Source organism: Eriocheir sinensis, unplaced genomic scaffold (assembly GCF_024679095.1).
Source record: "Eriocheir sinensis breed Jianghai 21 unplaced genomic scaffold, ASM2467909v1 Scaffold736, whole genome shotgun sequence".
Taxonomy (NCBI): Eukaryota; Metazoa; Arthropoda; class Malacostraca; order Decapoda; family Varunidae; genus Eriocheir; species Eriocheir sinensis.
The window spans coordinates 111,088-138,724 of record NW_026112094.1 but is presented as its reverse complement, the minus strand read 5'-3'; the positions used below and the strand labels follow the sequence as shown (position 1 = coordinate 138,724).

Genomic DNA, 27,637 nt, shown 5'->3' with positions numbered 1-27,637 from the left:
GGCCATCCGCGACAGAAGTTCAGTGTCCTGCAGTTCAGTGACCATGGTCCGAACATTAGAATCAGCATCAAAGGTGCAGAAACTGTGTAGTTGTTCAGTTTCATTTCCCTTTGTGCAGAACAAGCAAACTTGTTTGTCTAGAGATGCTCGCTTGCATACTCTCTGGGGGACTTCTACAGAGGCTGTTTCTTTTCGTTTCTTGGCTTTGCTGAGCTTGGAACTGGCAAATTTCAGATGACAAGCTTTGTGCCATGATGCTTTGTTTTCAATGAGAACTTCAGCGCTTATGTCACTTTCAAATAGTAGTTTCACCGGTAATGCATCTAGTGTGCGAAACTCCTCCACAGTGCTCAAAAAGGTTTCATAGGTTTCCTTTTCTCAGCAGGAGTTCCTGCTAAACTGTTCATTGGACATTTTAATGGTTTTAGGGTTTCTTCTTGACAAATAATGCACTTGGTCCAATCCATGACACCAACACCACGTGGCCACCACATCTGCAAGCAAAACACAAACAATACAAGCACAAGCTAAAGAACATTTTGTTGATGTGAAAACAAAAATTCTACAAGAATTCCAGTTGATGATACTTGGCACTGACAGATGCAGCTCTTGTTCCTCCCTAACTATGTCTCTTTCATTTTGCGTGGCGGTGGTAACACTGAGGCCCGCAATAATCGGCCCCATAGCATCACTGTTGTCGCATTTTCACATGTTTGAAATATACCTGACGTCACCACATGGAAATGATGTATTGTAGGCCTACAATACATTCCGACAACCAGAATCTGGTTGTGTCCAGCGGTCATGTGTGAGATACAAATAGCATCATTATGCAAGAACTCTGCTTTAGGCACTGAGAAATAGGGTTAGACGGGCAGACTTGAGTGACCATCGCTCGGCAGTCTGAGGCATGGAATTGTGTAATTTGTAAATCAAAGTAAGTTATTTAGCAGTGCTATCATATAAGCTTGGTATAATCATTTTTGAAATCCTTGACCATCAAAACCATGAAAAAGAGTTGTTGCACAACATTACATCACCACAAATGGCTGAAATATGGGCAAAACGGGTTCTGGCAGCCATCTTGGACGCCATCTTGAATTTCTGATCTCGCTGAAGCTTTCCATTGGGGCACCCCTTCTAATTTTTTTTGAGAAGACCCATAAAAGACCCCATGCAAAATTTCATGCTTTTGTCCAGCCTGTAACGGTGTTTCCCCTAAGCCAGCACACTATGTTGGGTTGAGAAGAGCATGACAACGCCGCGGTGGCCAAGTGTTGTACAAATTTCTTTGTATTCACTCACAGATAGAGAATCAATCATAAAAAACATATCTGTTTTTATACTAGAGTGAGAGTGAAAGAGAGAGACACGGGGAGAGAGAGAGAGAGAAGGGTGTGAGAGGCACGGTACGCGAGGTCAGTTGGAGACATAGCACAGTGTCTAGCGGGCTGTCTACGTCAGAGCCGCCACTTAAGATTTGCCGGACTTTAGCTAGTATCGGAATAATGGATTTATATCGGTTATCGGTTATCGCTTATATTTGTGTCTGCAGTTAACGAATATCGGTTATCACCGATAAGGTTTTCCATTATCAGTTATCGGGTATCGGGAATAAGGTTAATTTTCTGTTATCGTGCCCATCTATGGTCGTCACTACCGTCAGCATTAATACTTGCTGCGGCAGAGGCACTGGAAACAATCTTATGAGCGTTGGTCTTACTATTGGAGCTCCCGCCCCCCGGCCTCCTCGACCACCACGTCCTCGGCCATATGTTCCCACTGGACGGACGTCCTTGGTGCAGTACGAGACGAATAACAAGTCCCCACGTTGTATCGTACAAACAACCCTTTGAGCAGAACCAGCAGCCGGAAATGATAGAAAAAAAATATTACTGATACTGAACAAGCAAACGCAAACTGTAACGGAAACGAGACAGGAATGTCACGGGATTGTGCTCCCGCTGCAAGGGCGCCAACCCACGTACATCATCGTCATCATCTGCAGGAAGGTAAACACAGCACGGGGCGCCGCTCTGCAACACGGAAGCTGAGGATCACCAGCGGCTGTCAGGCGGCAGGAGAGTAGTGCAGTATGCTTAGTGTAGAGGAGAGTAGTGCCAGAGGAAGAAGTGAGTATGTGTTCACGGGTTTATCTTTCTCAGTTGGTAAATGTGCCAGAACGAACTGTTGTAGGAATCTCCTTGATGCTCCTGTTCCTCTACCATACTGTATAGGAAACCAAGCCATTCAAGATGTACGAGATAACTATAAATATCTTGGGGTCAGGTGTATTCCTCCCTAAGGTTTCACTTGCATGTGAGAGAAATCACTGGCAAGGCTGGAGGCATTGGTTACTGTATTTTAAAGGTACCCTTTGCTGATTTCATGAAGGCAGTTTTCATCTCTCATATTCACCCTATCTTGGACTTTGCCTCTGTGGTTTGGTTCACTGTTTATACAGGTGACATGACCCAGGCTTTTAGAAAATGTTCAGAGGAGATGGACCAAGAAAATTGCCGGTTTCACTATCTACCATATAGTGAACGTCTCGCTAGATTGAGTCTTGACTCCATTAAAGGAAGGTTGATCAGAGCTGATCCTATTATGGTGTTCAACATTCTGAAAGGGTTTTGTCCTAATCTAGGTCACCTCTTTGCTAAAAATCACAACAGACAAGCTTTTTGTGCCTCGTTACAACACTGATGTTCGAGCTCATGTCTTCTCAGTGCGGGTCATTAGCATTTGGAATAATTTACCAGAATCAGTTGTCTTGGTGAATTCTATTAATGCTTTTAAACAGCATCTCGACACTTCTTTTGGTCAAATTTGTGTGATTTTCATTGACTTTGGGTTGTTGAGTATGACTTTGAATTGTAAAATTGTGTCCTGTGCTGTGCTGTGTCTCCACTCGGGATTGCCAACCTGACTGCATTGTCTTGCCACTTGCTCAAGAGTGTTATGGCAGTGGTTTGTGTGGTCTTGGTGATGCCACATTAGCCAACCATCAGATCATCTAAAGGACAATCTACTTGCTGTCTTGGTTGTAGGCGTCACCTGATTCTAGATGGGGTTCTCCCCATCTAGGTAAGAAATGTAGGTAAGAAACCACAATAATGAAACCACCTCCAGAACATTGCCCTGGGCTACACCACTCATAACATCTGTCCAGTCAAAACTACACCATTCTTCTATACTCAGTAAGGTCATATATATATATATATATATATATATATATATATATATATATATATATATATATATATATATATATATATATATATATATATATATATATATATATATATATATATATATATATATATATATATATATATATATATATATATACACACACACACACACACTATATACGATACCATAAGTAATACTGCCTCTAGAACATTACCCTGGGCTGCACCACTCATAACATCTGTCCAGTCAAAAACTGCACTATATTCAGTAAGATCATAAATATATACCACAAATAATGAGACTAAAACATTGCCCTGGGGTACTCCACTTGTCTTTCCCATCAAAAATTGTAACATTCACTTGTACTGTCTGCTTGATAGGTCTCAAATAAAGGAACAAGACTTCAGACAAAAGCCAGATTGGTGAGGATCATTGTGCTGGAACATCATCATCATTTCATAGACGCCTGCTCCTAGGAGCTGCCACCAGGGGACGGCCACGGCAGAAGAGTTTCCAACTGTAACGCATCACAGCAATGCTAGGGATGCTAACACAGGCCTCCCCACAGAGTAGCAGAGGGCAGAGGGCGGCGTGCGGCCCTGCATTGCATCAAATCAGCTGCCCCATCACGGCCATGCCCACGCCCGTCATTCTGGGCCAAGGAGAACCTCGGGTGGCAGGCAGCACAGCGGGGGAGGCGGCGGTGCCAGGCCAGGAGGAATGTAAGGGGGAGGAGGAGGAGAGGTGTATTTTGGGATATCTGTTGCCTTGTCTCTCTGTCCCTCCACTTGTATGATCTTCTACAGTATCTCAGCTTCTTTCTAGTTTTCTCATTGCTTTAGCTTTCCTTCTTGTGGTCTGCGGTGTGTGTGGGCTGCTGGAGTGGAAGCTCACAGTGTCAGCCTTCCTCCCTTTCTGCCTGATTTGTCTCTCATAATAATAACTGTAATAAGAAGGAAAAGGAGGAGGAAGGGGAGCTCAAGTTGGCTTGTAACACTTTTTGCTTCAGCTCTTGGAAATCAAACTAAACTAAACCATTTGTTTTACCACTATATGTTTACTATAAATAGTACATTCAAACCTCTGCAAAGTTGTGGTCAATTACTTGGTGTTCCTCTCACAACCCACGCCACAACTGGGCCACAATATTTGCTGATGTGTAGACTGACTGACATCTTGCAGGCTTTTAAGTTTAAATGTTCAAATAATACATGACATTATATCTCATGAAATCTTTATATAACATATGACATAATATAGCCCAAGAATTTATGTACGTATATACTGCATGAAATTACGTCTGCAGTTGGCGATGACATTTACCGTCTGGCGAGGGAGCAGCCGTGGGTGGTGGCAGCAACTCATCGAGCGGCGTGGAGGAGGGAGCCGCCAGGGTGGACCACGCCTACAGCCTGCACGTCACCGCCCGCCATGCACTAAGGGCTGTGGGCGTGCATGACCGCCAACCAAGTAAGGGACATGTTTTAAACGTATCCTATTTTGTGCATATGTCCATTTTCCTTGTCCTTGTATATCATTGTGTGTTCTCATCCTGTCCCTGTGTGCCCTGAAGTAAATTCCTTCTGTCCCTGTAAATACTTCTAGTCATAAGAACATTAGGAGTCTGCAAGGGACCGCCACTGTGTGTCTCTGGGTATCCTCCCACACACACACACACACACACACACACACACACACACACACATTGCAATCCATCTGTGTAGATTATGAATACGAATGATTTAGCTGAAATGAACAATGAAGAATAAAAATGTATACAAATATTTGGCCCATGAACAACTGTGCTCAACTGTAAAAAAACAAAAATAGATGATAAAACTCTGGAAAATATTGAAAAACGAGGAAATTAACAGCCAGCCTATCTTCCAGCCTCTCATTCTTCTTACCGTTGTCAGAGCAGCGTCCAGCAGGCTTTTATGTTGATGCATTCACTATTCCTTTTCCCTCCTCCTCCTCTCTCTCTTCTCTTTCTCTTCCTGTCTCCCCTTCTCCTTTTCCTTTCCCTCCTCTTTCTCTTCCTTTCCCCTCCTCCTCTTTTCTTCCTATCCCCTTCTCTTCCTCCTTTTCTTCCTCTTCAAAGCATATATATTAGGTAAGGAGTTGGAGGAGGAGATAGAGAGAGAAAGAGAAGGAGAAGAAGTAGGAGGGGGCAGGAAGAGAAGGAGGAGCAGGGGATAGGAAGAGAAAGAGATGTAGGAAGAGGAAGAGGGGGAGGGTGTTTGAAGTGAGCCAGTCCTTCAAAACCATTCTGTCCTAAATGTTGGCCCTGAAACATTGGTGTGTGCTCATTCTCTTTTCCTTGGTGAGAGCAGCGTCCAGCAGGCTTTTTTGTCGCTGCTAATGTGATTTTTGTCCATTAAGCTGCCTCCCTTGCTGTTGAAAGAAGCTTGTAGCGACTGCACTCTTTCCTCTGTACGTGCATTGTCTCCTATAGTAATGCCTTGATGAATGCTGCTTTCCCATTTCAGAGACTCAGCCCAGAGGAAGAGCCAGGCCAGCACCACCACAGGGACAGAGGACGATGAGGAGAGTGTTCCAACGCTGCTCCAACTCAAGGTTCATAGGCCACACGCTGAGCCCTGCCAAGATGTCCTGCCAGGTGGTCGGCCTCCACCCCTACACCTCCCACTGGTTCCTCCTGCTGCCCCACTACAAGGATGTGCCAAGTATGCCCTCCAGCCTGCAGTCCTTGGATGGTGAGTGCAGTAAAGTGCCCCATGCCTCACCCACCCTTGCCTTCATGTCACCTGGCAATGCAACTCTGCCTCAGACTCCAGTAATTTATGTTCACCCACCCTGCTGCCAGCATTTGTTAGGATATAGGAACACACCAATGCTTTTTATTCCCTTTCTCCTCCTCCTCCTCCTTTAGATAGTCTATTTCAGAGAGACACCAACACAATAACACGCAGCAACGGTATGAAGTTGAAGCGAAACTGATGTAACACATTGGTGCGCAAAAGTTTTTTCAATAATAGAGTCGTCGATCACTGGAATAGACTCCCACCGTCAGTAGTTAGCGCACAGAGTATCAATAGCTTCAAGTCTTCATTGGATAAGTACTTCAGGGATATAAGATTATACTGACCCTTCTTCGCATGTTTTCAGACAGATTGCAGCAAGACCTCAACCTAAATCCATATTATTCTCTCCCACAACCTAGATTGCAAGTAGCGTAAGTTAACAAAAGAGTAAAGTAACAGTTAATGTCCGCATGACAGATGGAGTGGTGTGGGTGCAGTAAGGTGACAGGTTACTGGTGCGTGCCTAGTACCGCCGGTAAAACGAGGATCAAGCCTCCACCTCACCCATCGTGAGTATTAGGGGGGATTCTGGGGCTGTCCTGTGTAGGCCACTTGGCCTCTTCAAGTCTGCCTGTGTTTCTATGTTCTTATGTTCTTATGTAATGAAGTCATTTTCCCCCACAGCTTAGGTTACCAGTAGTGTAAGTTAAGGGTAGTAATTTCCTCTTATTTCTCTCTTTACTGTAAAATTTCCATGTCCCTTTCTTCCTTAAAGGTACATGGTGTTCTCTTCTAACTATTTCCTGCACGTTGCCGGAGGGAGAGGTGGGTGGGAAGGAGCCTTCATCTTTTCTGTCCTGTTCTACCACACGTAGATTACTAGTAGTAGCGGTAGTAAACTGACACCCTCGCCATAGACCGATAGGTCTTCTAGTGTCTGTTCTTCCTATGTATTCCTCCTCCTCCTCCTCTTCCCCCTCCTCCTCCTGTTTTACTACTCTCCATTATCAATCAGTCAGCCAGCACCAAGCTTAACAAGGACAAAAGGCATATTTAAATGCATTTTTACCATGATAAAAAAGTATAAAAATATAGTGGAAAATTACAGAGTTGGCAATGATTAAATCAAATTGATTTAATCAAATGATTAAATCATTGATTTTTTTTACTAAAAAATCATGATTTTTTTTTTTTTTTAACTAAAAGTCTTCCATAAGTTAAATGATGTGCTCCAAAGATGGTAAAGTAAAACAACCTATTCATATGTATTGATTCATTTATTCTCTTCGAGGTATATACCCCCCCCCCAAAAAAAAAAAAAAAATAAATAAATAATCCTACATTGTTATATCCTCTTGCTCTAATGTTGCCAACTTGCCATATGTTTTTTACTTGGTAAAAAATCGGGCGCCTTCTAAGCATCAAAACTATTCCAAGGGTGTCAGGCCTATCAAAACGCCAAAAAGACTATCTTTTCACAGCATCCAAAAAGCTGTATCTTATCAAGTTATAAAAAAGCTTACACTGCCTGGATGTTATCAAATCATCAAAAACACTAGATGGCTTCAAAGCATCAAAAATGGATAAAATCAAATCAATGCATCCAAAACTTCATATATTTCCAAAATGTCAAAAACATCTTCAGATCTTAGCAAAACATCGACACATTATGTTCAGGTCCAGCAGATGAAGCGCGAGGCAGCACAACAAGATACATATCAATATCAGTCTTTATTTCAAGTGACTTTTTTTTACAATAAATAACCTAAGAACCATAAAATTGAGAGTGTCATTCTTCCCTCTGAAGACTGGGGGTTGCAATTAATCAGCAGCGTTCAAAACTAGAAATGAAGCAGCAGTATTTCATATCTTGCTGAGTGAATATTTCTAATCACTCCTGCACCTGGCCCCTGCAGATAGGACATGGATACCTCATGGTTTCTGTGACGCTGTTGCAGCCTACACAGACCTGTGCATTATTGCAAGGCCTGAAGCAGATCGTTCTCTCTAGGGGTGCCAGACACACAGCGCAGGGACAATGATTCTGTTGCTGAGAAGGTTGATTTTCTTAGTCAACAGCAGCTTCATCAGCATCATCTGAATCGTATCTGTCTCGAGTGTGGGCCGCCTCTAGAAACTAAAGGTGCCTGTCCATCGTGTGGCCCACAGCTGAGATAAACTGCATATGAATATACTGTCCATTTCCATGGTGGATCTTACCCCGGATAATGGAGTAGTTGGCCGGCATCTTATTGATAGATGGCACTTTACATTTCTGTTAATTCCTCAGGCTGAAGTGCTCCTGGTGCTACAAGGTACAGACCCCGTTCTGATCTGTCAAGGGTATGACTGAGGCTTTCATTGATATTGCCTCGTGACCCCGAACAGAGTATCACTTGTTAGTTCGAGAATTTGGTTCCCAAGTTAGTCTCGATCATACTGTGTCACACCACTTTACTCGTTGATGTAGAAACATTTGCATTAATGGTAGTTGTGATGGTGTACCATTGTCAGGTAGTTGTGATGGTGTACCATTGTCAGGTAGTTGTGATGGTGTACCATTGTCAGGTAGTTGTGATGGTGTACCATTGTCAGGTAGTTGTGATGGTGTACCATTGTCAAAGTCGTAATACCCCATAGTGTCATCATGGACTAGACTTTTGATGCTTTGATAACTTTGATTTTTTTTATGCTCAGATGACTTTTAACAATTTGATGCTTTGATAACATCTGGATTTATTGATATATTGATGCCTTCTCATTTTTGATGCATTGAAATGATATGAACTTGTTGCTACACTGATGGGATAAGGGTAAAAAGCTGTTTTTGACAAAATGGAAACATTGGAAAATTTGATGGATTTAGTTTTTTGCTGATTTGATGAAATGACAGGACCAGTTTTTGACACATTGATGCTCCCCCCAAAATCCTCCTCCTTTAGTCTTTACTAACTTGGCAGGCAATGTATCATAATAATAACCAAGGTTAGCAACCAAACAGTAACAGAAGTAGATATTCTTCTCTGTGGTAATAATATAATATTCTGTCATGAAAATGACAACTTCAGGCAACTCTATCTGTCCTAAACCTGCTCCTGTACCAACTACAAACAAGTATTGAACAAGTATGTATCTGGATCCTTGACTGTGCTCAGACTTACAGGCCCTAAACTTAAACTTAAAGTAACCTATGGAGACTTTCAAATCACTCAGCAGGATATATATTTATAAAAAAAAAATAATAATAATAAAAAAATCTGAAAATTAAAAAAAAAAAAATCAATGATTTTTTGATTTCTTTGATTTAAAAAAAAAATCACCAACCCTGGAAAATTATTCTAGCTACTCCTTCTCCTCTACCCCCCAACACCCCACTGCATTAGAAAGCTGGACAGCATAACGATAGGCTTGATCAAGGTCATTCATTATGTTTGAGTGCCTGCAGTGGCCGGCCCTCACTACCAGTGCATGATGGATGAGTGGAACAGAACTGGCAGCCATGAGGTGGGTGTCATAATGAGACTCCTTCAGGAAAACTAGAATTAATCCTTGGCAGAGAGGACTGGTGCCATTACTTACTAGAACTATCAACAGTGGTGTTCCACAGGGCTCTGTCCTATCACCCACTCTGTTCCTGTTATTCATCAATGATCTTTCCATAACAAACTGTCCTGTCCACTCATACGCTGATGGCTCAACTCTGCATTATTCAACTTCTTTCAACAGAAGACCCTCTCAACAGGAATTACATGACTCCAGGCTGGAGGCTGCAGAACGCTTAACCTCAGACCTTGCTATCATTTCTGATTGGGATAAAGGAACCTTGTGTCCTTCAATGCCTCAAAAACTCAATTTCTCCGCCTATCAACTCGACACAATCTTCCAAACACCTCTCCCATATTCATCAATAACACTCAGCTGTCACCTTCTTCAACACTAAATATCCTCGGTCTATCCTTAACTAAAAATCTCAACTCGAAACTTCACATCTCTCTCACTAAATCAGCTTCCTCAAGGTTGGGCGTTCTGTACAGTCTCCGCCAGTTCTTCTTCCCCGCACAGATGCTTTCCATATATAAGAGTCTTGTCCGCCCTCGTATGGAGTATGCATCTCACGTGTGGGGGGGCTCCACTCACACAGCTCTTCTGGACAGAGTGGAGGCTAAGGCTCTACGTCTCATCAGCTCTCCTCCTCTTGTTGATAGTCTTTTACCTCTTAAATTCCGCCGCCATGTTTCAACTCTTTCTATCTTCTATCGAAATTTTCATGCTGACTGCTCTTCGAAACTTGCTAACTGCATGCCTCCCCCCCTCCCACAGCCACGCTGCACACGACTTTCTACTCAAGCTCGTCCCTATACTGTCCAAACCCTTTATGCAAGAGTTAACCAGTATCTCCATTCTTTCATCCCCTTCACTGGTAAACTCTGGAACAGCCTTCCTTCGTCTGTATTTCCTCCTGCCTATGACTTGACTTCTTTCAAGAAGAGAGTATCAAGACACTTCTCCACCCGAAATTGACCTCTCTATTGGCCACTCTAGACTTATTGCTGTATGAGCGGAACAGTTATTTTTTTTTTTTTTTACATCTTTTTGTTGCCCTTGAGTTGCTCTCTGTGCTGTAAATAAAAAAAAAATAGACCATTAAATAATGAGAGTAAACTTATTTGCCCGGTTAATATTGATAGAAAATAATAGAATACAAAAAATGGAGAATATATATAGTAAAGTCACAACCATAAGTATTGTATGGCCACGGGGACGCTCACATAACTCACGACTCATGTAACTCTTAGAATGGGAAGGGCAGCTACATGGAGGCTTACCCAAGTTGACCGTATGGGGTGCAGTCAGCGGGTGAGTGAAGAGACGCACCTTAAACATGCTCCTTGTTAGCAGTGGTGACTAGCTGTCAGCAAGCATGCAGGCAGGCCGTCACTGTTTTGCCACCCTCAGAATATACTGCAAGTGTTTGTGACAAGTATAATTATGGCTTGGCCAAAGACATAGTTGCCCCCTTTGTGTTACATGACTGTTGGTAATATTCCTTACAGTGTCTTGCCACCCTCAGAATATACTGCAAGTGTTTGTGACAAGTATAATTATGGACTGGCCAAAGACATAGCTGCCCCCTTTGTGTTACATGACTGTTGGTAATATTCCTCACAGTGTCTTGCCACCCTCAGAATGTGCTGCAAGTGTTTGTGGTTTAACTCTATCCTCTCCAAGGGAACTGGAGTACTCTAATGATGGTGATTATTACTGATGTCACTGCTTAACTTGTGTGTGTGTGTGTGTGTGTGTGTGTGTGTGTGTGTGTGTGTGTAACCAATATACATTTTTTGCTCTGCCAGTCACTAGGATTATCTTAGGTTGAATTTCTCATGTTGAAAGTCCGACATCATGTGTAACCAAGCCTAAAACGATTATCTGATCTAGAACTCCTCACATGAAAAGTCCAGCATGATGTGTAAGTCTGTGGCGCGCACCTTTCAGACCCTCCGCGTGCCGTGGATTAAGGCCAACCTTAACGTGTGCATATCTGGTGAGCTCTGGGACCACCCTGCCCTCCCTCACCCACAGGGATGAGCTTATCAAGGAGTGGGCGGTAAGGAGCCAGGCCTCACGTTGCCTCTCTTCCTGCCAAAGAGATAACAGGCTGAGGGTGCTGGAGAAAGTGCTCCTACTCCTCCTTATGCAGTGCTTTTGTTATGTCACTGATTGATGTACTTTGTCTGCCCTTGGATAGGTAAAGAATCATTTAGATATGCAGCATTGCTGGCCTGCTTTTAATGAAGGCTGTTTTCATGCCTCTCTCTAGGCTCAGGGGATGAGTTCATTGATGATAAAGAATTAAATAAAAGCTCAGAAGTGTTAGAGGAAGGTAGCTGGTGAAGATGCAGCTCTCCAACAGCCCAACATAACTGCCACTTTTATCCTCCCTGCAGAAACCCTCCACACTCTGACCTGTGTGTTGGCCCGCCATGTGTACGCCCTCGGCCTCAGCAGTCTGCCGCTGGAGCGCGTCGGTGAACGGCGACTCGTCAGGAGGGGCTTCACCAAGCGCTCCGGCCTGGATGTTAGTGCTGAGTGTTGCCTCCCAGATAGTGAAGTCGGTTAGTCTGAATTGGTCTTAGAAATCACTACGTTTACCTCAGTTTACTAAGGAGGAAATTACACTGAAATCTAGGCGTCCGGATTCTGATGTGCAGGGATTTGTAAGGGATGTGAGTGCCTGAGTGTTGCTGTTGGTGTCGTGGAAGTCCAGGAGTCTGAATTGGTCTGAAAAATCCCAGTAAAATTTATTTTTGCTAACGGGGATTTTGTAAGCTGAAATATAGTTGTCCAAATTCTGAAATGCAGGAAATTCATAAAAGTAACAAGTGCCAGAGTGCTGGTAGTGATTCAGTAACAGTCTGTCAGTACAAATTCCATTGCTCTGAAGAATCTTAATTTTATAACCTGAATTTACTGAGGTGGGAAGTTGTCAGCTGATGCAGGATTGCCCAAAGAGACATCCTACCTACCATCCTGTCCTTCATCCCATCCTAAAACACATCCTAGCACCCTGTCCTTGAACCCATCCTAAAACACATCCTAGCACCCTGTCCTTGAACCCATCCTAAAACACATCCTAGCACCCTGTCCTTGAACCCATCCTAAAACACATCCTAGCACCCTGTCCTTGAACCCATCCTAGCACCCTGTCCTTGAACCCATCCTAAAACACATCCTAGCACCCTGTCCTTGAACCCATCCTAAAACACATCCTAGCACCCTGTCCTTGAACCCATCCTAAAACACATCCTAGCACCCTGTCCTTGAACCCATCCTTTCCCTTTTGTCTCATCAACACCAGAGAGCAGTTCAGCATGCTCTCTAAAGACAGTTCCTCTCTCTTTTTACACCACACAACATTCACACAACACACACACCTTTCCCAAAATTCAAAATTTAAAATGGCGAAAAATTACAGAGCCTCGGGAGTCCCCGCCTGGGGGGGGGATACCATAAATTCCCCCAGGGAGGACTCCCCTTCTGGCTGCCAACTTGAGAGGCGTCCTGATAACTCCTAAAAACCTCCTCCTTATCAATTTCTGCAACATTCGCAGTCTTCGTTCTAATTTTCATTCTTTGGAACACCATTTCTCCTCCTTTAAACCTCACCTTCTCTTCCTCACCGAAACACAGGTTTCTGAGGCTACTGACAGTTATCTCTACTCTGCTCCCTCCTACTATCTCTATCCTAAATTTCAATTCAAAGCTGGATGTTGTGCCAACGTGCGCAACGACATCACTTGCTCTCATGCCCACGACCTTCACTCCCGAATTTTCTACCATCTGGCTAAGACTTCATTGTCATTCTATTACTAAATACATCTGTGCTGTTTATCTCTCACCTAACTCTACTAACTATGTAAAATTCTTTGACTATTTGAACTCAAAAGTGGAGCACATCTTGACCCACTCTCCCTTCGCTGAAATCTCCATCTTGGGAGATTTCAATGTTCACCACCAGCTTTGGCTTTCATCCTCTTTCACTGACCAGCCAGGTGAACAAGCCTACAACTTTGCTCTCCTCAATGACCTAGAGCAGTTGGTTCAGCACCCTACTCGTATTCCTGACCATCTTGGAGACAGGCCTAACATTCTACACTAAGAAGACCTCTTCCTTACCTCTAATCCTTCTGCATACTCTGTCAAACTGTTCTCTCCGTTGGGCTCCTCCTCCTTATTTCTGTATCCTGTCCTATCGCTCCTGTACATCCTCTGGACCCACCGAAGAGGCAATGCTTCTGGCATTTTGCTTCAGCTCGGTGGGACGACCTGAGGATGTACTTTTCCGATTTCCCGTGGAATGATTACTGCTTCCAGGATAGAGACCCCTCTGTGTGTCCTCAGCGCATCACAGAGGTGATTGTCTCTGGAATGGAGGCATACATTCCACGTTCTTTCTCTACTCCTCACGCTAAAAAGCCTTGGTTTAATCACGCTTGTTCTCGTGCTATAAAAGATAGAGAGGCAGCTCACAAAAGGTTCCAGAGCCTTCGAACACCCGCTAACTTTGACCTTTACATTTCAGCCCAGAATCGTGCCAAATCTATTCTCCGACTTACCAGAACTTCTTTTATCAATAGAAAATGTCAACATCTTGCTTCTTCTAATTCTTCCCGTGATTTCTGGCATCTAGCCAAAAATATCTCCTCCAGTTTCACTTCTTCCTCTTCCTCCTCTCCTTAACCCTGACGGCAGCACTGCCGTCTCATCTGTCTCTAAGGCTGAAGTCTTCGCTCAAACTTTCTGTAAGAACTCCACCCTGGACGATTCTGGGTATATTCCTCCTACTCATCCCCCCTCTGACTCCTTTATGCCTGCTATTAAAATTCTTCCAAATGATGTTTTCTATGCCCTCTCTGGCCTCAACTCTCAGAAGGCTTATGGACCTGATGGAGTGCCTCCTATTGTCCTTAAAAACTGTGCTTCCGTGTTGACACCCTGCCTGGTCAAACTCTTTCGTCTCTGCCTATCAACATCTACCTTTCCTTCCTGCTGGAAGTATGCCTTTGTACAGCCTGTGCCTCAGAAGGGTGACCGTTCCAATCCTTCAAACTACCGCCCTATAGCTTTACTTTCTTGTCTATCTAAAGCTTTTGAATCAATCCTTAACCGGAAGATTCAAAAGCACCTTTCCACTTCTAACCTTCTATCTGATCGCCAGTATCTAAGTTATTCCCAGAGACTGAAGGCTTTGGACTTGTACTCTGTCCATGGTCGGCTGCTACGACATGACATGGTAAAGTATTGGCAAATATTTCACGGTTTTTGTGCTATTGCCCCCGAGGATATGTTTGTCAGTCCACCTCTTGGCACCACAAGAGGCCGTCAGTATAAGGTTGCACCCTAAATCTATTAACAGTGGTGTCCCGCAGGGCTCTGTCCTATCTCCCACTCTCTTTCCGTTCTTCATTGATGATCTCCTTTCCAAAACGAACTGTCCTATCCATTCTTATGCCGATGACTCCACTCTGCATTACTCAACTTCTTTTAATAGAAGACCCACTCCACAGGAACTTAACGATTCAAGGCTGGAGGCAACAGAACGCTTAGGGCAAGAGGAACCTGGTGTCCTTCAACGCCTCAAAAACACAGTTTCTCCACTCAACACAATCTTCCAAACAACTATCCCCTATTCTTTGACAACACTCAGCTATCACCTTCTTCAACACTAAACATCCCTGGTCTATCCTTAACTCAAAATCTCAACTGGAAACTTCATATCTCATCTCTTACTAATTCAGCTTCCTCGAGGCTGGGCGTTCTGTACCGTCTCCGCCATTTCTTCTTCCCCGCACAGTTGCTGTCCATATACAGGGGCCTGGTCCGCCCTCGTATGGAGTATGCATCTTGTGTGGGGGGGGTCCACTCACACAGGTCTTCTTGACAGAGTGGAGTCAAAGGCTCTTCATCTCATCAACTCACCTCCTCATACTGATAGTCTTCTACCTCTCAAATTCCGCCGCCATGTTGCCTCTCTTTCTATCTTCTATCGACATTTTCATGCTGACTGCTCTTCTGAACTTGCTAACTGCATGTCCTTGAACCCCGCTGCACACGACTTTCTACTCATGCTCATCCCTATACTGTCCAAACCCCTTATGCAAGAATCAACCAGCTCCTTCACTCTTTCATCCCTCGCGCTGGTAAACTCTGGAACAATCTTCCTTCATCTGTATTTCCTCCTGCCTACGACTTGAACTCTTTCAAGAGGAGGGTATCAGGACACCTCTCCTCCTGAAATTGACCTCTCTTTTTGGACACTCCCTTGACCTCTATTCAGGAGCAGTGAGTAGAGGGCTTTTTTTTTTTTCTTTGTGCCCTTGAACTGTCTCCTTAGCTGTAAAAAAAAAAAAAATCCTAAAAATCATCCTAGCACCCTGTCTTTGAACCCATCCTAAAACCCATCCTAGCACTCTGCCCTTGAACACATCCTAAAACACATCCTAGCACCCTGTCCTTGAACCCATCCTAAAACACATCCTAGCACCCTGTCCTTGAACCCATCCTAAAACACATCCTAGCACCCTGTCCTTGAACCCATCCTAAAACACATCCTAGCACCCTGTCCTTGAACCCATCCTAAAACTGTTGTGATACAGTGACTTTACCGTACCCAACGTTTATGTTTCTCGCAAGACACATGAACCACACCAAGACAACTCCACAAAATGACACACAAACCACTTACCACTAATACAGCAGGGTGCCTGGCTTTCCCCTCCAAGCACCTCCCAGCGTTACAACGATAATCCTAACAGGCCTGATAGTAATACCTAGTTGTAATCACTGTAGGAGGCACTTATCTTTCGAAGGGTTTCAAAAGAAGTGGTCTCTTGAAGTAAGTTCTGGAGGAGTACTGTTGTCCTCGAGACTAAGTTTAAATCAGCACTGCCGCGAGTTAATATGGGGCGAAAGCGCTGAGGTGTTGTTAGCTTGAGAGCAGGTGATGTTGTGGGCCGAAAGCCAACCATGTAGGTCAGAAGGGGTATTTTGAATTATCCTTGCCGCAAGGGCAATTATTTATTATTTCATGAAAGGAAACACTGAACTATTGTTATTCCTTTCATGGTAAATGTGTTTAGTCTTCAGGCAGTGAATACGATGATACTGTCTCGGTCTGGGAGCCGATGAGCGAAGTATGTAAGTACCATCCAAGGCTTATTTGAGCTCAGACGATACTCTTAGTTGGCTTGAACTCTTGGCCCGAGACTAGTTCCATAAAGGAAATCGTTAATTTGTCTAATCCCCTGGTTAACTGACCTAATTCCTAACAAAACACATCCTAGCACCCTGTCCTTGAACCCATCCTAAAGCACGTCCTAAAACACATCCTACCATCCTGTCCTTGAACCCATCCTAAAACACATCCTACCATCCTGTCCTTCAACACATCCTAAAACACATCCTAGCACCCTGTCCTTCAACACATCCTAAAACACATCCTACCATCCTGTCCTTCAACACATCCTAGCACCCTGTCCTTGAACCCATCCTAAAATCATGTCCCTTAGCCCTTCCTCAAACCCATCCTGGCACTCCCTCTTCCACCATTAACGGTAAAAAATCCGAATGGGGTAATGTTACCAGTGGGGTTCATCAAGGTTCAGTTTTAGGCCTGCTTTTATTCATTGTCTATTTCAATGACATAGACAATGGGATAACTAGTGACATAGGTAAATTTGCAGATGACACAAAATAGGTCGCACTATTAGGACAAGGGAGGATGTTAGAGCACTGCAGGAGGACCTTAACAAACTGTCAGCTTGGTCAGAGAAATGGCAGATGAGTTTTAATATCACCAAGTGTAGCGTACTAAGTGTAGGAACACAAAACCCATTACACGGGTATAGTTCAGACTCCACAGCGATAGGCAGGTCTAAGTGTGAAAGGGATCTGGGAGTGTTGGTGATCTCTGACCTAAAACTAAGGAAGCAATGTATTAGTGCGAGGAATAGGGCTAACAGGGTATTGGGTTTTATTAACAGGACGGTAACCAACAAAAGTGCAGAGGTCATTCTCAGACTCTATTTAGCGTTAGTTAGGCCACACTTAGATTATGCTGTCCAGTTTGGTGCCCACACTACAGAATGGACATCAACTTGCTAGAATCAGTTCAGAGGAGGATGACCAAGATGATTCAGGGACTGAGGAACCTCTCATATCAAGATAGGCTGAAACATCTAAACTTACATTCTCTAGAAAGATGAAGAGTGCGGGGAGATCTGATAGAAGTATTCAAATGGGTCAAGGGTTACAACAAAGGCGATATAAGTAAATTACTGAGAATTAGCCAGCAGGATAGAACTCGCAGTAATGGATTTAAATTAGAAAAGTATAGATTTAGGAGGGAAATTAGCAAGCATACTTTTATCTAGTTTTTAGAGGCAGGAGCGATGGCCAGAGGGCGGCAGAAGAGAAAGGAATGTATGAGACTGGTGTCTATTAATGTGAATGGTTTAGGACTTTAGGTGGTGAGGAAAAGAGGAGAGTGATGATTGAAATTTTTTTAAATGTTAGAGTGGATGTGTTGGGATGGAGTGAAACACATATTCGAGGAACTGGTGTGAGTGATGGTAGAGAGTGTACGTGGGAGGGTGTGCCTGGGGGTGTTGTATGGACGGTGATAGATGAGAAGTATGGAGGCAGGAGTAAGGAAGGATGTGCTATTGTGATGTCTGAAAGAGTGTGGAATGGTGTGACTGATTATGGTTGGAAGGATCAGGAATTGTGTGGGTGAAAGGAGAAGACTGAGAGAAAGGGAAGCTTTTGGGAGGAAGTGAATGCATGTTTGAAGAGTTTGAGAAAGAAAGGAAACTTTTTATGATGGGAGATATGAATGCTAAAGTGGGTGATGAATGTGTGATGGATGTGGTGGGAAAATGGGGGATAATGGAGAGTGCCTGGTGGATGTCTGTGCTGAGAGTGGAATGTTCCTAGCGAACACCTTCTTTCAGCACGAGAATATCCACCGATACACATGGAGGAGGGGAGAAGATAATGAGCAAAAAGGATTGATTGATTATGTGGCAGTAGATGAAAGGCTTAAAAAATAAATTTGTGACACAAAGGTAGTAAGAGGAATGTTCAATGGATCTGACCATCGTGCAGTGCTGGCAAAGTTAAAGCTGAAAGAAAAGTGGGTGTTTGAAAAGAAAGGTGAAGTAAAAAATGAAATATTGAAGATAGAAAAGTTACAGGAAAAATAAATAAAAGATGAGTATAACCATGAGATGGCAGAGGCCTTAAGTGAAAAATGGGAAAGTGTAAAAGATAATACAAATATTGAAAAAGGTTTTGGAACATTTTAAGAAATAACGGTAAATACAACAAAAAAGTGTTAGGGATGAAAGTGGTGAGAGATGGAAAAAGAAAAGGAAATTCCTGGTGGAGAAAAGAGATAAGGAGGATAGTAAAGGAGAAAAGGGAACTTTTTAAGAAAACTCAAGAAAGAAATGTGGCTAAACAAGTAAAAAGGGAAAGGAAAAAGAAATATAGAGAATGCAAAATGAAATTAAAACAAGCAATAAAAGAAAGTAAGAAGAGAGTTGATGAAGACTGGAAAAAGACTAAGTGAAAAATATAAAGGGAACAGGAAATCATGTTGGAAAGAAGTAAAAAACGAAAGAAATGCAGAAAATATCTCCTCAAATAAAATAAATGAAGTTATGGATGAGAATGGAAAGATGTTGAAAGACGGGGAAGCTGTGAAAGAGAGATGGAGAGAATATTTCAAAAACTTAATGAATTTTGAGGATGGACGTCCAGCAGCTGTAACAGCAGCAGTTTTGAGTAGAGGCAGAGGAGGAGTATATAAAGAAAGAACTATAACATATGAACAAGTAAATCAGGCAATAAAAAGATTATAAAATGGAAAGGCAGCAGGAATTGATGGAATCACAGCAGAAATGTTGAAGTGTGGAGGAGATGAAGTCGTGAAATGGATGGTCAAGATATGTGAAGTAGCATGGGAGGGGGGGGGGGGGGTGCCAGCAGACTGGACGAAAGCCATCATTGTCCCAGTTTACAAGGGGAAGGGCAGGAGAGGGGAATGTGGGAGCTATAGAGGTATAAGTCTCCTGAGTATACCCGGAAAGGTATATGGAAAAGTCATAATAGAGAGGGTGCAAAGACTTACAGAAGAGAAAATCAGTGAAGAACAAGGAGGCTTCAGGAAGGGAAGGGGATGTGTGGATCAGATATTTGCCTTCAGGATGGTACTAGAAAAAATAATAGCAAAAGGAAAGAAACTATACGCTGCCTTCATGGATTTGGAAAAAGCTTATGACAGAGTCGATTGGATTGCATTGTGGGATGTTTTAAAGATTTATGGTGTGGGAGGAAAACTGCTTAGTGCAATGAAGTCTTTCTATGAGGATGCATCTGCATGTGTCAAAATTACTGGAGAAACAAGTGAACATTTTGAGATAAAAGTGGGCCTAAGACAAGGGTGTCACCATGGTTATTCAATATTTATATGGATGGTGTCATTAGAGAAATGAAGGGCAAAGTTGGAGAAGTTGGAGTAAGACTGTTCGATGAGGGAGGGAAGTGGGTACTGAATTCAGTACTGTTTGCTGATGACACGATGCTCATTGCAGAAAGTGAGACTGGCCTACAAAATTTGGTCAGTGTTTTTGACAGTGTCTGTAACAGGAAAAAGCTGAAAATGTCAACAAAAGTAAAATGATGGTTTGTGAGCAAAGTAGAAGTGAGGTTGTAGATTTTGTATGCCCTTAGAGTGGGAATTGAATGTGAAAAAGAATGCAAAATATTTTGAATGTTTAAGAAATGGAGTATGTCAATGAGTTTAAGTATCTTGATCAGTTATGTGCAAGCATGGTGGTACGGAGGAGAGACAAGAGAAAGGGCATTGCAAGGAAGAAGGGTGGTAGGGTCTTTGGGACGAATCATGAATGGCAGAAGTGTGAGCATGGAGGTATAGAGGGATTTGAGAAATACAATAATAGTACCAACCCTCACATATGTAAGTGAAACGTGGGCCTGGAATGAAAGTCAGAGGTCTAGAGTGCAGGCAGTGGAAATGAGTTATTTGAGGAGTGCTTGTGGTGTGAGTAGAATGGATGGAATGAGTAATGAAAGTGTGTACGAGCATTTTGGAATGTGTCACAGGGGTGAAGGGAAGAAGTGTGGAGTGGTGGAAGGAGTGAAGCGACAGACTTTAAAGTGGTTTGGCCACATGGAGTGAATGGAGGAGAGTAAGATGACCAGAAGGGTGTATGTGAGCGAGATAGAAGGAGGGAATGCTTGAGGACAACCTCCAGTGAAATGGAGGGATAGGGTGCAAGAGTACATTAGGGAGAGGGGGGAAAGATCCTTGAGACACTTTGAGCAGGCAAGGAGGAGTGTCTGGATAGAGGAAGATGGAAGCTCTTCTGCCGTGGCCATCCCTGGTGGGAGCTCCTAGGAGCAGGCGTCGATTAAATGAATGAATGAATGAATTATCAAGCATTGGTTTAGTAATAGGGTGGTGGGGGAATGGAATAGACTCAGCAATCACATAGTTAGTGCAGGGACGATAGCTTGTTTTAAGAGTAGACTGGATAGCTACATGGACGAGGATGACAGGTGGCAGTGAGGTGTGGGTGCAGTAAGGTGACAGGGTACTGGAGCGTACGCCCGTACCGAAGGTAGACGAGGATCAAGCCTCTACCTGTAACTCCTGAAACTACACCTCCTCACCCATCGTGAGTAGTGGGGGGATTCTGGAGCTGCCCTGTGTAGGCCACTCGGCCTCTTGCAGTCTCCCTGTGTTCTTATGTTCTTCTTATGTTAGCACTCCTCATAACACCTCCCAGCACCTTCCTTCCTTCCCTTCTCAGCAGCCACACCCTTTAGTGCTGTTGAGGCTGGCAGCACTCCTCATAACACCTCCCAGCACCTTCCTTCCTCCCCTTCTCAGCAGCCACACCCTTTAGTGCTGTTGAGGCTGGCAGCACTCCCCCTCATAACACCTCCCAGCACCTTCCTTCCTTCCCTTCTCAGCAGCCACACCCTTTAGTGCTGTTGAGGCTGGCAGCACTCCCCCTCATAACACCTCCCAGCACCTTCCTTCCTTCCCTTCTCAGCAGCCACACCCTTTAGTGATGTTGAGGCTGGCAGCACTCCCCCTCATAACACCTCCCTGCACCTTCCTTCCTTCCCTTCTCGGCAGCCACCCTTTAGTGCTGTTGAGGCTGGCAGCACTCCCCTCCTAACACCTCCCAGCACCTTCCTTCCCTTCTCAGCAGCCACACCCTTTAGTGCTGTTGAGGCTGGCAGCACTCCCCCTCATAACACCTCCCAGCACCTTCCTTCCTTCCCTTCTCAGCAGCCACACCCTTTAGTGCTGTTGAGGCTGGCAGCACTCCCCCTCATAACACCTCCCAGCACCTTCCTTCCTTCCCTTCTCAGCAGCCACACCCTTTAGTGCTGTTGAGGCTGGCAGCACTCCCCCTCATAACACCTCCCAGCACCTTCCTTCCTTCCCTTCTCAGCAGCCACACCCTTTAGTGCTGTTGAGGCTGGCAGCACTCCCCCTCATAACACCTCCCAGCACCTTCCTTCCTCCCCTTCTCAGCAGCCACACCCTTTAGTGCTGTTGAGGCTGGCAGCACTCCCCCTCATAACACCTCCCTGCACCTTCCTTCCTTCCCTTCTCAGCAGCCACACCCTTTAGTGCTGTTGAGGCTGGCAGCACTCCCCCTCATAACACCTCCCAGCACCTTCCTTCCTTCCCTTCTCAGCAGCCACACCCTTTAGTGCTGTTGAGGCTGGCAGCACTCCCCTCCTTCCTTCCTTCCCTTCTCAGCAGCCACACCCTTTAGTGCTGTTGAGGCTGGCAGCCTCCCCTCATAACACCTCCCAGCACCTTCCTTCCTTCCCTTCTCAGCAGCCACACCCTTTAGTGCTGTTGAGGCTGGCACTCCCCTCATAACACCTCCCAGCACCTTCCTTCCTTCCCTTCTCAGCAGCCACACCCTTTAGTGCTGTTGAGGCTGGCAGCACTCCCCTCATAACACCTCCAGCACCTTCCTTCCTTCCCTTCTCAGCAGCCACACCCTTTAGTGCTGTTGAGGCTGGCAGCACTCCCCTCATAACACCTCCCAGCACCTTCCTTCCTTCCCTTCTCAGCAGCCACACCCTTTAGTGCTGTTGAGGCTGGCAGCACTCCCCTCATAACACCTCCCAGCACCTTCCTTCCTTCCCTTCTCAGCAGCCACACCCTTTAGTGCTGATGAGGCTGGCAACTCCCCCCTCATAACAGTTCCCAGCACATTCATTCCTTCCCTTCTCAGCAGCCACACCCTTTAGTGCTGTTGAGGCTGGCAGCACTCCCCTCATAACACCTCCTGCACCTTCCTTCCTCCACTTCTCAGCAGCCACACCCTTTAGTGCTGTTGAGGCTGGCAGCACTCCCCCTCATAACACCTCCCTGCACCTTCCTTCCTTCCCTTCTCAGCAGCCACACCCTTTAGTGCTGTTGAGGCTGGCAGCACTCCCCTCATAACACCTCCCAGCACCTTCCGTCCTTCCCTTCTCAGCAGCCACACCCTTTAGTGCTGTTGAGGCTGGCAGCTCCCCCTCATAACACCTCCCAGCACCTTCCTTCCTTCCCTTCTCAGCAGCCACACCCTTTAGTGCTGTTGAGGCTGGCAGCACTCCCCTCATAACACCTCCCAGCACCTTCCTTCCTTCCCTTCTCAGCAGCCACCCTTTAGTGCTGTTGAGGCTGGCAGCACTCCCCCTCATAACACTTTCCAGCACCTTCCTTCCTCCTCTTCTCAGCAGCCACACCCTTTAGTGCTGTTGAGGCTGGCAGCACTCCCCCTCATAACACTTTCCAGCACCTTCCTTCCTACCCTTCTCAGCAGCCACACCCTTTAGTGCTGTTGAGGCTGGCAGCACTCCCCCTCATAACACCTCCCAGCACCTTCCTTCCTTCCCTTCTCAGCAGCCACCCTTTAGTGATGTTGAGGCTGGCAGCACTCCCCCTCATAACACTTCCCTGCACCTTCCTTCCTTCCCTTCTCAGCAGCCACACCCTTTAGTGCTGTTGAGCCTGGCAGCACTCCCCCTCATAACACCTCCCAGCACCTTCCTCCTTCTCAGCAGCCACACCCTTTAGTGCTGTTGAGGCTGGCAGCACTCCCCCTCATAACACCTCCCAGCACCTTCCTTCCTTCCCTTCTCAGCAGCCACACCCTTTAGTGCTGTTGAGGCTGGCAGCACTCCCCCTCATAACACCTCCCAGCACCTTCCTTCCTCCCCTTCTCAGCAGCCACACCCTTTAGTGCTGTTGAGGCTGGCAGCACTCCCCCTCATAACACTTTCCAGCACCTTCCTTCCTCCCCTTCTCAGCAATCACCTAAGATGGAAGCCTTGGGTCTGCCTGGGTCCCTGCTGCCGCTGTGGTCACTCTCCCCGCCCCTGCCCATGCTGCAGCCCTCAGCCCCGACCTCACCCTCATGAACTGCTCTGACGTGAAGGTGAGGAGAGTAGAGGTGTTAGTGTTTGTTTCTGTCCCTTTCTTCTTATCCTCTTCACTTGAGTGTCTTTGAGAACTATTTTATTTTTTTCATATTCGTGTCTGCTCATTATGGGGACTTTGATTGTGTCTATACCAGTTTTACTTCCCTTGATGCCCCTTTTATTGATCTATAATAATAATAATAATAATAATAATAATAATAATAATAATGTCTGGTATAGTTTTGATTCAGCCTCCTCTGTGTGTCCCTTAAACTACTGTAATGTCATGGTGGGAAGGGACAGAGGCATTGTGTGTGTTTGCAGCCCCTCCTGCTGTGTACTCCTGATTGCCTGCACCTCCCCTACACAGGAAACAGAGGGAGGCACCTACATGTGTTTATTAAGGTGGACAGCATGATTCTACTCTCACATGATAACTTCTTCAATGTGATGCCAGGGAATGAAGATGCAGCTAACTCTTGCATTACAAAGTTGGGCAGCTTGACTCTACTCCCCCTTTTTATCCTCACATATGATTACTTGGTCAACTTGCTGCCAGGGAGTGAAGATGCAGGCTAACTCTTGCGTTACAAAGCTGGACAGCATGATTCTGTTCCTATTTTTCACCCTCACTCATAATTACTTGGTCAACATGCTGCCAGGGAGTGAAGATGCAGGCTAACTCTTGCATTACAAAGCTGGACAGCATGATTCTGTTCCTATTTTTCACCCTCACTCATAATTACTTGGTCAACTTGCTGCCAGGGAGTGAAGATGCAGGCTAACTCTTGCATTACAAAGCTGGACAGCATGATTCTGTTCCTATTTTTCACCCTCACTCATAATTACTTGGTCAAAGATGCAGGCTAACTCTTGCATTACACAGCTGGACAGCATGACTCTATTCACCTTTTTCACCTGCATTCACAGGATCACTTGGTCAACATGCTGCTGAATAGTGGAAAGTGTGACGGTGGTGGCGGACAAGATCGCTGGCCCTTTCCACCTTGGCCATCCACCTCTACCACGAGTTGGCCCACCAAACACTCCACACCAAGGTTAACAAGGCCATCAATGTGCTCCAGGCATACCTCAAGGTTTGGCTTTACTCCCCTCGTTGTTTTGGTGGTGTAGTAAGTGTGGGTCAGGGATGTTGCGGGATTCAGTTCCCCTGTCTTTTGTCCCTCCCTCATCCCTGATCTCCCTGTCCTTATACCAACAAGAACCAGTCAGTCAGTCCCTCAAGGTCCGGGTATGCGGGTGAAGTGTTTTCACCTCAAGGAACTAGACGTCCCTGCCCTGCATAGTCTCAGGTCACCCTTGGACAAGGTGTAATACCTGATCTGTCTCCCGTGCCAGTGTCACGGTGAAGCCTCTGGGCAGCAGCAGTGGTGGATTGGATTGCAGGCAGAGGATCTCTTTATGAGACAATGGCTGGAGTTCCAGGGTCCTAGTCAGCTGGACCGTGCCTAATTATTTAGGCTTGCGGTGTAGAGGAGTGTGGCGACCTCTTCACTAAAAAGCCTCCCTGGGAACCAGTTGTCGGTGTGAGCTCCCCGTCCCTCCCTTCTATCGACGGTACTCCCATCCCTATTCTGCATAACAGCTGGTTCTTGTTTTCTCCTGAAAGAGATGTCTTCCGTGGGTCATTTGAGATTGTACCTCCCGGCTTCTAGGTGGAGTTTCTGAGGGTTTTTCTTATACTCAAGGAATATTTCAGCTTTTTGTCTCTCAGGAAGGGCGTCTGATACTCTCTAGAGTTGGTGGAGAACACCTGGTGACAGGTGCCACCGGCCAGGCCTCGAAAGGGTCGCAGAGTTGGGTTAGACGTTTCGGAAAGTGGGAACGAATTGCTGATTCCTTTTCTTTCTTTGCCAGCTCTGCTCTGTGTGACTACACCGGCCCCATTCTATGGGACAAAACTTCAAGGACAATTGCTGAAAAGTGCCGGGTTGTGAAAGTCTCTCTCGTGACTGAGGCTCAGGACAAGCGATTGGTCTTTGAGGCATTTTCAAGACCCAGTGGGAGCGAACTCCCAGTGTTGGAGGCATCTAACACATCAGTATCTAATTTCCATGCACAATTTTTATCCAATTCAATTTATGGTCACACTTTAAGTTATTTCGAAAGCGCTTTTAATATTTGCCCTAACTGTTAACTCGCTTAAATTTCTAACAATGCCTTCGAACCTCCGTAAGTGTGACGTCTGTCCCGGACAATTTGCAGCTCAGTACTTCCAGCTGAGTAGAACTTGCCGCCTCTGCGTTCAAAGATTACAACTTCAGAAGGCTGTGACTGAATTTGTTTTAAGTAATGTGGCAGTGACTCCACCATCGATGGTGGAGAGGCCCTCCACCGAGACTGTGCCCTCTCCAGACGACCCTCCTGCTTCACGGGAGGACGTGTTACCTGCCTCACAGGTTGACTCCCAGCCTGCCTCACAGGCTAACTCCCAGCCTGCCTCACAGGCTAACCCCAGCCTGCCTCACAGGCTAACCCCAGCTTGCCTTACAGGCTAACCCCAGCCTGCCTCACAGGCTAACCCCCAGCCTGCTTCACAGGCTAACTCCCAGCCTGCCCCACAGGACAACTGCCAGCCTGCCTCACAGGCTAACCCCCAGCCTGCCTCACAGGCTAACCCCCAGCCTGCCTCACAGGCTAACCCCCAGCCTGCCCCCAGCCTGCCTCACAGGCTAACCCCCAGCCTGCTTCACAGGCTAACTCCCAGCCTGCCCCACAGGACAACTTCCAGCCTGCCCCACTTAACGCTTCTCTTCCTGCTTCACAGGATGTCGGGTTCCAACCTGTAAGGAATGGAGCCAAACTGAAGCAGGCAACCAAGGATTTACTGACCCCCACTACCTTCAATAGGTTCCAGGTGCTGGCAGACACCATGGAGGATGAGTTCGAGACACGCCTAGTTGGGGACTCCATGGTGCGTGCCAGCACACTCCTGCCTTTCCTTCCCTTACCATTCACTGGCACATCCACACACACCCATGCACACCTTACTGCCCCTATCTTCCCTGTCATCCACACCACCCTGGCACCACACCACCCATGGCCATCCACACACACACCCAAGCACACCTTACTGCCCCTATCTTCCCTGTCATCCACACCATCCTGGCATCGCACCACCCATGGCCATCCACACACACACCCAAGCACACCTTACTGCCCCTATCTTCCCTGTCATCCACACCATCCTGGCACCGCACCACCCATGGCCATCCACACACACCCCACACTGCCCCTATCTTCCCTGTCATCCACACACACCCATGCACATCTTACACCCCTATCTTCCCTGTCATCCACACCACCCTGGCACCACACCACCCCTGGCCATCCACACACCATATGCACACCTTACCCCATCTTCCCTGTCATCCACACACACCCTGGCACCACACCATCCCACATAGTCCACTGCAAAATAAAGGTCTGTCCAAGCATCTTCCACCTGGTTCTCTTGTCTGGTGTTAGTGTGCTCCATCCTGCCCCAACAAAGGTTATAATTCCACCTCTCCACCTGGTTCTCTTGTCTGGTGTTAGTGTGCTCCATCCTGCCCCAACAAAGGTTATAATTCCACCTCTCCACCTGGTTCTCTTGTCTGGTGTTAGTGTGCTCCATCCTGCCCCAACAA

General features: G+C 45.7%; 1 protein-coding gene and 1 long non-coding RNA gene across 8 annotated transcripts; one reads left to right on the top strand and one right to left on the bottom strand.

Annotated features, from left to right (window-relative positions):
• The first annotated feature begins 3,370 nt into the window (after positions 1-3,370).
• LOC126994170 (uncharacterized) lies at positions 3,371-26,864 on the top strand. 2 transcript variants are annotated; one of them, XM_050853421.1, is made up of 7 exons: positions 3,371-3,917; positions 4,502-4,665; positions 5,685-5,912; positions 11,909-12,039; positions 23,877-24,004; positions 24,918-25,084; positions 26,776-26,864. In XM_050853421.1, exons 3-5 carry the CDS (start codon positions 5,738-5,740, stop codon positions 23,985-23,987), a joined length of 417 nt encoding a protein of 138 aa, XP_050709378.1. In that variant the 5' UTR covers positions 3,371-3,917; positions 4,502-4,665; positions 5,685-5,737; the 3' UTR covers positions 23,988-24,004; positions 24,918-25,084; positions 26,776-26,864. The 2 variants fall into 2 exon arrangements, with proteins under 2 accessions (XP_050709378.1, XP_050709379.1); XM_050853422.1 differs by lacking the exons at positions 24,918-25,084; positions 26,776-26,864 and having other exon boundaries at positions 3,376-3,917; positions 11,909-12,076; positions 23,877-23,952.
• On the bottom strand, positions 20,962-23,950 carry LOC126994171 (uncharacterized). Of its 6 annotated transcripts, XR_007748860.1 has the most exons (5): positions 23,856-23,950; positions 23,680-23,772; positions 21,747-22,147; positions 21,418-21,587; positions 20,962-21,337 (listed from the first exon to the last, which is right to left on the bottom strand). It is a non-coding gene; the product is annotated as an uncharacterized LOC126994171 (long non-coding RNA). The 6 variants fall into 6 exon arrangements; XR_007748859.1 differs by having other exon boundaries at positions 21,501-21,670; positions 23,680-23,870; XR_007748857.1 differs by having other exon boundaries at positions 23,680-23,870.
• Positions 26,865-27,637: the final 773 nt, after the last annotated feature.